This window comes from Barbatula barbatula, assembly GCF_947034865.1.
Source record: "Barbatula barbatula genome assembly, chromosome: 14".
In the NCBI taxonomy this organism is placed as follows: domain Eukaryota; kingdom Metazoa; phylum Chordata; class Actinopteri; order Cypriniformes; family Nemacheilidae; genus Barbatula; species Barbatula barbatula.
The window spans coordinates 20,894,270-20,906,133 of NC_136777.1; the positions used below are offsets into that span (position 1 = coordinate 20,894,270).

Here is an 11,864-nt window from a genome sequence, read left to right on the forward strand (position 1 = left end):
GGGTGGGATGCCCGATGTCTCCATAACCGTACGGTGTAACTGCATCGTAACTGCAAGTACAATTTGATCGTACTTCAGTTTCATGTACGGTATCGTTGGGTTTTTAATTGCCTATGCTTAAAAGACACGATTCTTGCCGTTGAATGTCCGCAGAGGCTGTGAAACGTCGCAGAGGGACTTTGTGCTAAGCTTGCAGCAGGCCGGGCTTGCCAAATCAATCCGATGGAGAAATTAAATGGACTGCGCTAACGTCCAAATCCTTTTAACAGAGCAGTGTTGGGGCTGCCATTTCTTTTATTGTATTGATCACCCCAGGCATTATGTTACAGATCACGCTCAGTGCGCACCTGTCCGCCATCGCTTGCCACTCAACAGTGGCGTAATGAAACCCACCCTTCATGCATTTGCATTGCTTTACAGGCATTGTTATCAATTCATTTTATACAAATCTGAAAGTGGAGTCTCAGATCTACAGATCTCTTGAATGCCACTCTATGTTCTCCTCGAGTGTAGTGAGTGAGCGAGTGAGTTTAGCCGGGAATGCAGGTCTGTTCGGATCTCAGCGAGTGACGCATTGCGGCTACATACGGACCAATCACGAGCCGCCGCTCCTGCCCGTAACGTACAGCGCTGCGAAAGCCGGATGACGCTTTAGCAGAACGTATGACTCCGTGCGTGAACTAGTTCCACTGCAAACAAACGCACCATTGCGAATCCCGCACATGTCCGCGATTTAAATAAGTCGCTGTCGTAAACAAGATTGGGCGCGCTGCGTCGCGCGCTCACACCCTTCGGTAGTGTGTTTTTTGACGTGCGTTTCTGATAGGGAAGGAAGCACGTTGGCGGATGGACAGCGAGCGGGGGGCGGAGTTTGTTGGCGACCATTAAAGGCGCGTCAAGCCCTCTATGATCGCATCCTGTTTGTTTGCCAGCTGCGGACTGTACTTGCTTTGTGGACGTAACGTTACATCTGCTAGAAACGCGCCATGGTGAGTTTTTACTATACTGTATGAACGGCAGTTTATTTTACGTAGTGCGCACTTATTATAACTATGACTTAGTAAAGCGATGCGCATTAAATGGAGTCGTCGTACAGTTCATTCATATGCAGTGACTGAAGCGAAGACCGTGTGTCTTTTCTCGTTGAACGCACGGCTTGTTTATTCATGCACGGTCTGTAATGGCATATCAAAATGTGAATTTATAGAAAAATCAGCGCGAATGTGACGCGTCACTGCAATGCATGTGCGTTTGACGTCCGCTGTATATTGACATCAATTTCATATTTTAAAATAAAGCAGCACAAGGATTTTTATGAGTGGACTGCGCCACCTTATACGTTCGAGATGCCGTATTCGCTTCGTGTCTACTGTTACCCGGAGCACATCGTATTCCTTACGATACCCAGGGTTTAAATACACCTTAGACATTATGGGGGACAAGATGATACGAGGCGTTCGGTGGTCCCCAGACAGGCCCCTCCCCTCGTTCCCGTATATGTGGTTACATCTCTGTTTAAAATGCGTTTTCTTTCTCCTCCGCAGGCTGACCAGCTGACAGAAGAACAGATCGCTGGTAAGACTTTTCTACTTCTCCTGTCCATTGGCACGTGGCCGGTGGTGTGGCTTCCCGTAGTCTCTCTCTCTCTGTCTGTCTGTGTGTGTGGATTTATATTATTTCCATTTATGGCGAGCCTTGAGACCGGGACGTGTTCCCTGAATGAATGGACCGGTTGTGGTGGGGCAAAACTGGGCTGGACGATGACTAATTTGTGAGTCTAGGTGTAGTTTCAGTGAACACACCCTGCCCTGTTGGACGGAGCTGGTAACTGCAGGCAGAGAGACAAGGGTGTGTCCCCTGTTAGACTAAACCTCTCCATCATTCACCTGACCCTACCATGGTTGTCATTTATGACGTGAAAAATAAAGCGCTTTTATTTTGGTTCATTTGTGGACGGGATGTTCTGGCTCGCTATGACCTCATACACTTGCTAAAATAATGGTTTTATAAATGCAGCACAATAAATGCATGTACTGCTTTTCGTACATTAAACTTTGTTTTGCCTCTAACACTTCTTTATTTGAGGCATTTCATCATTTTTATAACACTTCGTGTGTTTTGTTTAAACCTCGTCTCCTTATTCCTTGTTTTTGACTGATGTCTATAATCATGGTTTCATCATTTCCAGTAAAGGGCCTCAAACAAAACTGCAATGAAACCATATATGTCACTGTGGTCTGTATCCATAGTGACGGTGAGGTCACGGCGTTTTATCCATAGAGACGAAGAGTGTTTCCCTGGAGATCGTGTGAGGTCACAGCGATGTTTCCGTGTTATGGAGTCTAGATTCTATATCAGCTCAATGGGGTCACGGCAGCGGATCTCTATATGGCTCACTAGGTCCCGGTGGCCTGTCTCCATAGAAACGGTGTCTAGGAGTTGACGGTTTGCATACGAGTAGTGTAAGGTTTCATCTGTGTGGGGGGGGGGGCGGAAGGCGTTGCAGTAATCGTTGTTTTTACATAAAAAAGGGAGGTCTCGTTTATCTTGGATAGGGTTTGTTTTCAAAGCTTTTTTTTCAATTTGTTTTCCTTTGGTGTTCAGTGTGAGCACCTTTCATCTTTCATTGTAGATGTTCAGTGTGTTTTAGGTGGATGGGAAGGTGTCTGATTCATTCTTTCAAATCAATACGATTTTATTGTTCTGTAATTGATGGGATTGTAGTGGTGAAAAGTACTTTGTGACATTATCGGTAGAGGAAAGTAGCATAGAGGCGTAAAATAATATTACGATTATAAAAGCCTTTTATACCCATTGGAATGTTAATGGGGTCCGCTCTGTAATGAGATCTTTCGGGCTGATCTTTGAATACGAGAAAAGGGCGTCAAAGCGAGTTAAGTACGTTCGGCTTTTCCTTGGAACTCACCCCACTGGTTTTTGTGTTTTCTTTTTTGTGAGTTTCCACTAACCCAATGTCATTTGTCCTTCTTATGCAGAATTCAAAGAGGCTTTCTCACTCTTTGACAAGGATGGCGATGGCACCATCACAACCAAAGAGTTGGGCACAGTCATGCGCTCGCTCGGACAGAATCCAACAGAGGCTGAACTGCAAGACATGATCAACGAGGTGGATGCTGACGGTAAGAAAGCTTGCATATGTACATTACAAAGTGATCGGAGAAGCTGAGCATCTTTTAACACTTCGTCTGTCTGTAGGTAATGGCACGATAGACTTTCCAGAGTTTCTGACCATGATGGCGAGAAAGATGAAAGACACCGACAGCGAGGAGGAGATCAGAGAAGCATTCCGCGTCTTTGATAAGGTGAAGTAGAGCTGTTCAAGAATGACAAACTGGTTCCAGACATAACGTCTTTTGCGGTCTTTGACACGGGACATCTTGTGCTTTAGGATGGCAACGGATACATCAGTGCAGCCGAATTGCGTCACGTCATGACAAACCTCGGAGAGAAGTTGACTGACGAGGAGGTCGATGAGATGATCAGAGAAGCTGACATTGATGGAGACGGTCAAGTTAACTACGAAGGTGAGACCATTGTTTGTTGAAAATGGGATTTGGAGTTCTTCTGAAAAATTCTGCAACGTCAACTCTTGAACAGTTCAAGTTTCTGCCCACGAGAAATTTGGGTGTTTACATTGAAATAAAAAATGTGGTGACGTGACGACAATTCAACCAGATAGTACATGTTTGACGTCAAATGTGGGGTTTGGTTTTGGCAAGATTTTACAGTGGGTGGGGCTATCCAGTGTAGCTTATGAAACCACAACCAATCAGAACGAATCTGACTTTTAAAATACAGAAGTGAAGTGGGATTTTTGGACCAATTGCATTTGAAAATTCATTGTCACGGATCGGTTGGGACTCAAGTTTCTGTTTGCATTACATTGCGTCTAGTTAGGACTTTATGCTGTATTATTCTCTCGTAAATCAAATGACTTGCAGACGTTAAAAAATGGACTAATCCGTTCTCTTTCGTTACAGAATTTGTACAGATGATGACGGCGAAATGAAGGCCTTGTACAGATCCTCTCTCTTCTATAAATAATTTGCCTTTTTTCTGTTTAATTTATCTGTAAAACATTAAGTCCCCTCCCCTCCCTCCTCCCGGCTGTCCAAAGGAACTGCATGTAAACTGCATAGGATCTTCAGTCCTTATGTCCCTTTCTTTTGCTGTCATCGTGTTTTTGAGGTGGCGGTACGGTTACACGATCAGGTGCTTGTTGCCGCGAAGAGGGGGCTGTGGCGTTTACAAACGCACACGTCACGTCTGTCTGACCCCCTCATGCGTAGCAAGAGTGGATCCCTGCCAGCTGGTTGTCTCTTGGCACCGACGTTGGCATGGCAACAATGTAGAGGCTTAACTCTGCATGGACTATGGACTAAGTATATACTATATATATATATAAATGTGTATATATATATGAAATTTCTCAGCATTGCACTACTGCAAAAAAAGAAAAGACACGGGTGTATCTTCAAGATACTCGTACATAAACTCTTTTTGTATCTGCTGTTCTATACCAAGAACTTGTTTGAATCTTACAATGCTTTTTAATGTTTTATTCACTTCTTCACCGTAGTTTTCTTTTCTTTTTTTAAGCCACTTAATGGCATTGTCATGCCTCAGATAGTCCATTCCAAGTTGTATATTTGTTTTCAAATAAAATTTACTATTTACCCATATTGAAAAGTTTCTTCGTTCGAAAAATATCTTTCAGCCCCATACATTTTTCAAATCTGTTGTGGTATTCATTATCCATACCGAAGCTGATTTTCATATCAATTTTGTTAACAAAGATGTTTACAATATTTATTGTAATAATTGAAATTATTCATGTATAAATCACTCTACTATTCGTCAGCTGGTCAAATTACTATGTGTGTTCACGGGATAGAATTGGCCAAGGCATCCATGTCTAAAAAGCTCATTAAAGTACTCCTGTATGACAACTGTTGTAAACGTCATCCTTTTTTATATCCTAGACCTAGATGTATTATAGAGGTGTATCAGATAAGTAAACTGTAATGTAATATGTGTGGATTATTCTATTTTAGGTGAAAAAAACTTTAATTATACAGAGCTCATTTATAGACCCACTTCAAAATGAGGCAAGCTTTTCCAAGAGTGTATTACAACGAGAAGACATAACTATGAAGCACGGCTTGGTTATTCTCAGTTTTCAAGCGCACTGGTACAGCAGGTTTAACAAGCAGAACACGTGGCCCTTCAGATGCTTGTTTGAAGCATGTGTTCTCCTGTAACCTAGCAACAGAACAGTTCTACTCTAAACGCCCCGTGAGAGATGCTGCTCCACTCAATGGCCCATAAAACAGACACAACTGAGAGTCTTTATCTGTTTTTACATAGTTACATCGCAAGTTATAACTCATTTGGTTTCAGCACCCCACAAAGCTCATGAGACCATTCTGATATAGACAATAGAAAAGAATAGACTTTAAAATAGGCTTATCTGAAGAATTTCATTAGCAAGTCTTCATTAAAAGCATATAGGAGCAAAGAGTTAAAGGGGCCATTCAGAATAAACATTTCCCCTAAATCTTGTGATTTAATTTTTTGTAAATGAGTTGTATGCTTGTATCTATATGTGTCTTGACATTATGATAAAACCCACAATCTGCTGTTTTTGTATGAATTAAAAGCTAGAGACCAAATTTAAGAGAGCAAACAAGTGGGTAAAACACATGTATCCAGTGCTCTGGATTAATAGTTAAACAGTATTAGTATCTAAGCAACACGTCCTGTCGTCGCGGTGTCTGTTACAGGAGTCAAACAGGTGAACAACAGAACTATGACCACAGGAAGAGAGAAAACATTACCTAAAGGAAAGGGTGTAGACAGGGTAAGTTTTTCCACATTTACAAGGGTTGTACATTAAAGAACTCCAGGCAAAAAGCTTTGTGACAATTGTGACATTTAATGCATAACAAACAATGAGACGAGTCTTTTTTATGTCCTGATAGATTACATGTACAGTACGTATGTAAATACACATATATATGCTTTAAAGGGATAGATCACCCAAAATATTTCTCTCATCCTTTATTCACCCTTGTGTTGTTCAAAACCTGTACGTGAGTCTTTCTTCAGTGGAACACAAAATATATTTTGAGGAATGTGTCAGTAGTTTTTTGTCCATACAACAGAAGTCAATGGTTTTTGGTTACCAACATTAGAATAATCTTTTGATTTGTTCAAAAGAAAGAAAGTGTAAGCAATGACACATGCACGTGATGAAAGAATATCATTTTTTTATTGAACTTTAAGAATTAATTTAGGAATTTGTTATAGAAATGGTGTTTTTATCATACGTTATACGATACTAAAGATTGCTAAAGATGTGCCATATGCACTTTTATTTCAAATTGATTGTTATTTGTGATTTGTTATTTTACTATTTATTCATTTATCATTTGCACATTAATGAAAACAAAGAACGCCTTGCAGTCAGTAATACAAACGCTAAAAATTGTTTTTTTAGAATCATGACAAAGATGCGTATGCTGATAGAAGTGGTTGGTGGAGAAACACTATTAAGGTATGAGATATTCCACCCAATAAAATATTCACCATTTATGGCAAACACATCAAGAGTTCACACAAGAACAAGATCGTTTTGGTGCAATGAGAAGCTTTGGTCTCCTTATCTGCCATCAGAACTCTCCCATTCCTGGCACTTACCACATCCGAGACTTCATTGAGGAAATGGGTCTCAATCCTGTGACTAAGACGTATGGATTCAAAAGCACCAGGCGGGATACCCACATGATGTGTGTGCGTAGAGGGGACATGTTATTGCCTGGGGCGTATAACTTCACCGACTCCACCCATGAGGCGCTCCGACACCAGGCCACTTACTCTTTTAAAAACTGCCCCAGACCAGATAACTACACTTTAGGGATCAGGGACAAAGTAAGTCTGTCTAATATGCCATCCCACTAGCTGAGCAAATCCTGAGTTTACTTATAACGTCCCCAACTGGAGAACACCGGCATCATGAGGTCAATCTAACAAATGGGGAAACCATTTAAAATGCCTGATCCAAAGCTATTGAATGAAACAATTGAATCAGGCACATAGACAGAGTATATGCATCATGTTCTCCTCCCACGTGGCTGCTCAAATCAAACTTCAGAATCTATATCACTGCATTAGAAAACAAATTGTAAATGATTTTAATTGTTTTAAAGGATCATTGTTTTAATGCAGGATATTCGTCTTTCACCTGGTCATTATGATGTTACTGAGAAGCCCGTCACCAAATCCCCCTGCAAGTGAGTGAGTGTTCAGCTTCAGCACGCTTTCACACACTCCTCTGAGAACATGACACACTGCTATCTGTGATGATTTCTCATTCTCGCTTCACAACTTCAAAGAATTGCTTTCTATTGCTCTCAGAATATGAATGTTGCCGTGGATTTTTGCGTAGGCACGCTTTACGATTAAATCTTTGCATACGCACGATGAGGCCCCAGGATCAGTGTGAGAGAGTAGGATTGTCACTTGTCCTACCAGGCGAATATTGTGTGTATTGGTTGAACGTTCGCCATTGTTTACAAGCAAACGTTTATGAATTTTGGAAAATCTGCAAAATGCAAACCCATTATAGTAAAGAAGAACTGATACTATTGCTTAACAGAGTGTTAGGTTTTCTTTCCGTGCTTTAATAATGTCACCGTATATTTTTCCAAAGACAAAATTACATTTTAAGTTCTAAACCAGCGGGACTGGACCAACACAAAAGTCTTTATTGTCGCGCTCTCTATAGTGTTAAACCATCATGTTGACTCTCTGTTCTGTGCATAATTCACTTCTCTAATGTCACTCATCTCTTATTGCAGACACGTGATGTTCCGTTCAGTGGTCCAGAGAGTCAGTTTTCTCCCTGTGAGTGTCCTCTTAAAACGTGAAAAAGTCTCTCTCTCTATGTGTACATACAGTAACAGTAGCTTTTGCTAATGCTTGAGAATGTTTAGTAAAGCGTGTAAGCTCATAAGAGCGAGGTTCATGCGCGTCACTGGTTTTACACCTCATGGATCGTGGTGCGAGCGTGCTGGCTGGTTATCTGAGCTCTGCTGGCAGCTGTCTGCTGTTGACAGAACACTGAGGATGATAAAGCATCCTCTGGGTCTCATTAGGATGAACGTCAGGGCCTTGTGCGGTTTTGAGTGCGTGTCGTCTTGTGTAAGACAAGTGTTGTGTCAGAGGTTAAGCAGCGAGGAAACCTCAAGCTTAATCCCAAAATGACAGATCAACAGCAGATGGGCAACTTTTATTGCTCAGGGGTTGATCTTTCATACTTAAGGAGACTTGACGGAGTAAAGTGTATATTTTCACTGAGTACAAATAGCCCGACCTTGTTGGCAGAGATTATTAGCACTAATATCGCCCACCAAAATGTGATTGGAATAGAGAAAGTGTAAGAACGACGCCATTTCAAACAGCGACCCCGGTGGTGTAGGGTGTAAAAGTCTGTATGGCTTGTCACGGGAGACCGGGGCTCTAATCCCCATCTCGCTAATAACGCTCTTCTACCTTTTCCTATTACCTTACAGATCATAAAGGCATTTGCTTTCAAAATAATTTATTTAAGACTTCAAATTAATTTTTATTTACAAAATTTAGGTTCAGGGTAAGGTTAGGGGTGTATTTATCTTAATAAAATTCCATAATTTCAATATTTTTTATAAATATAATGATTTACACTGTTTAATGCACAACTATACTGAGGTGCAAAGAGTAACGTTATCCACTATTTATAAGCAAATAGCATCTAACTTCCATTGCTACTTAATCCAAAGAAAATACAACTATTTTCGGTTAGTGTAAATATCATCTATTGCTATTTACACTTAGTGAAAGATCCTTTAAGGAATAGCCATTAATAATACGGTAATAATACTTGATTGTCTCACAAATGAGTTTCGGCGATAAATGATTTGAGTTTAAATGACATGAAAAAAATGCAAAGATACATTGAATTGAAAAAATAAATAAATGCAACTTTCCCATATAAATGTAATTATTTTATTTAATTATTTAATTAAAAAACAATATTTTCATTTAGAAGAAATGTTGTCACTAGTTGAATAAAACAAATACTATTATTTTATTTAAACACGCACCTATAAATAGTTAATTCAGAAAAATTCTTTATTTTTTAAATATTTGAAAATAAAATAAAATGTTTATAGGCTACAGATACATATGAAGAGATTGTTTTTGCAAAAACAGACAACTCAATTATAAAAAAGAATGTAAATCATGTTTTTATAGTGTATTATTACCTGTTATTTTGTGTTATTATTACTTAATTAAAACAACTCCACTGCAGTTCAATTTATATTACTTGGGATTCACAGTAAAAAAAAAATTAATAAAAGAAAATGTTTTTGCAAACAAACTCTTCATTTTCTGAATCTATTCTCGTCCTTTCATTTTATTATGCATATGAAAAATATAAAATAGTGCCAAAAGATATTGTGATTTATTCTGGTTTGAGGGCTGTTGGATCCGGATTGACAGCTATGTGTAGGATGGCACACATTTGCTTTTATTCGGGGGAATGTTGAGCTGGCTGTAGAGAAGCAGCGACTGAAACCCATCGGAGGTTGACCTCATCAGGAAGCAGGTTCCCTGTGACCTGCAATAACACAGCCAGAACAGTTCAACCCGCTGTGCACCCCTGCGCAGGCCAGCTGGATCCAGTGAGATCGCCGTTGGAATCAAATAGCATGTAATGGTAGCAGACAGCTTCTCAGGTGTTCATCCGTGAAGGTCTTCATCTCAACCGTGTTTTCGAAGGCATACAAATATATCGATGCTTGTAGATTGATGGTCAATTTTTTATAGGGGGCGCTGAGTGAAAGTAATCATTCTGGTCAGTTTCATTCTGGTCAGAGAAAGTAATATGGCATTTTTATTTCATTGTCATTGATTTGCATTGATGGATGCAGAAGGAGGGACCTGCGCCAGGACAATACGACCCGAGACCAAACACAGGCACTGCAGTCACTTCCTGCTTTAGATCCACACTTCCCCGACTGTACAGTGCACACACTGTGAGTAATATACAAGATCTTAAATAAAACACTTAACATTTATAGTTATTGTTTTGTATAAAATAGTGTTTGTTTGTTTATTTGTCAAAGGGAACTCCGGGACCTGGCGTATATGAGCCGACATGGCACAAGGGTCAACAGCTGACATCTGGGGTCAAAGTGCACTGGGCCCATGACCTCCTCTATCGCAACATACCATGAACTTAAAATGACTCACCTGTATGTAGTCCTTCTGTTCTGTCAATTTAATAAAAATGAACATTTACACAATCTGATTAATTAAATTCATTAAAATGACTGGCCTATATTAATATTTGCCTAAATATTGTTAGATTTCATGTTCATAAACACATTGTTTCCAAATAAAAATATAAAGTATACATTACAAAAACCTGATTTACAGATTATCTTCTTGTTTTTTTCCTTATTATTGTATGGATATCTGGTCACAATCAGTTTGCAATCTGGATCCTCCAGGTAACTCATATATTTTAAAGATGAGACTTTTATATTGAATTTCTCAGCCTCAACCTTGTGACTAGATCTCACAGTTATGGTATCTCTGGCATGTCATGAGGTTTGCTGCGGCGTGGCCGCCCATATAGCGAACAAAGCTTTCTGACGACTCGCGCATAACTCATTCAGCCTGAACAAAGAGGTCAATGTCACACAATAAACACAGCTGTTTACACACCCACAAATCAACCAGCGTGACCCCTTTCAGAGGTCATGACAGAATTGGCAGAAGTTAATCATATTGAGAATGAACATGCGGGTTAATAGTTTCTATGTTAATACAATGGAATATGTTGAAAATGAATTGTAATAAATGTAGTAATTAAAATTGATTCAATAACATGTTGGGTTGCATTTCAATGTTCAGCAAATTTTCATTTCTTCAACCCATGCATCCGGTCAAAAATGGACAAACCCATCCATTGGGTTATAAATGAATGTATGCTGGGTTGTTTTAACCCATTGCTTGGTCAAATATAACCCAACGGTTAAGTTTGTCCATTTTCGACCCAAAGCTGGGTTGAAATAACCCAATATTTTTTACAGGCAATGTATATAAAAATCTAAATAAATAATGGGCTTGACATCAAGCAGCTGAATATCTGAGAAAAAAACAGATCGTATTTAATACGATTTATAAACAAAAAAGTTGTGAATTAGCCATTTCAGTTGCCATGGACCCTTTAAACTACCCCATGTCTTTACTACTTTTACGGATCTTGATAGTGAAAATGACTATGATGTCTATGAGGAGGCTTGGAAGCTCTCGGATGTCATCAAAATTATCTCAATTTGTGTTCCGAAGATGCTGGAAGGTCTTGAAAGGTGTAGAACATCATGTGGGTGATTAAACAACGACACAATTGTAATTTTTGGGTGAACTTGCCCTTTAAAAGAGAAACAAAATCATTGCATAATGAGTCGGCGCTTACCCAATATCAGTAAGGAAGTGTTATTAAACAGCTAAAATCCATTCTTAAAAATGTCATTCTTCCCAAAATAGCATGTGTGTATAGCAGTAGTGTGCAGTCAGGTGACCGTTTTAAAGCTTCGTCCAATCACGCGAGTTGTTTTTAACGGGGTCATGTTCAGACTCAATATCAGTAAAGACAAAAGTGGCTGGAGGCCCCGTATCATTTTACAATGCAACGGACAGGTGTTTGTACTACATCACAGGTCTATTATATGACTCATAATACTTTAAAGAGGATGAGACCAGTTTGAGATGAACTATTGTTTGTGAAATAT

At 39.6% G+C, this 11,864-nt stretch overlaps 2 protein-coding genes across 2 annotated transcripts; both read left to right on the plus strand.

Moving 5' to 3' along the window:
- The first annotated feature begins 896 nt into the window (after positions 1-896).
- calm2a (calmodulin 2a (phosphorylase kinase, delta)) lies at positions 897-4,703 on the plus strand. The gene is made up of 6 exons (XM_079473300.1): positions 897-989; positions 1,545-1,575; positions 2,997-3,140; positions 3,217-3,323; positions 3,410-3,545; positions 4,002-4,703. The coding sequence occupies exons 1-6, from the start codon at positions 987-989 to the stop codon at positions 4,028-4,030; spliced, it is 450 nt and encodes a 149-aa protein (XP_079329426.1). The 5' UTR covers positions 897-986; the 3' UTR covers positions 4,031-4,703.
- A 229-nt stretch (positions 4,704-4,932) lies between these two features.
- stpg4 (sperm-tail PG-rich repeat containing 4) lies at positions 4,933-10,301 on the plus strand (the record flags this gene model as incomplete). The annotated part of the gene is made up of 8 exons (XM_079473460.1): positions 4,933-4,975; positions 5,772-5,881; positions 6,521-6,577; positions 6,697-6,951; positions 7,249-7,313; positions 7,881-7,926; positions 9,996-10,100; positions 10,191-10,301. The coding sequence occupies 8 exons, from the start codon at positions 4,933-4,935 to the stop codon at positions 10,299-10,301; spliced, it is 792 nt and encodes a 263-aa protein (XP_079329586.1).
- Between the last annotated feature and the right edge of the window lie 1,563 nt (positions 10,302-11,864).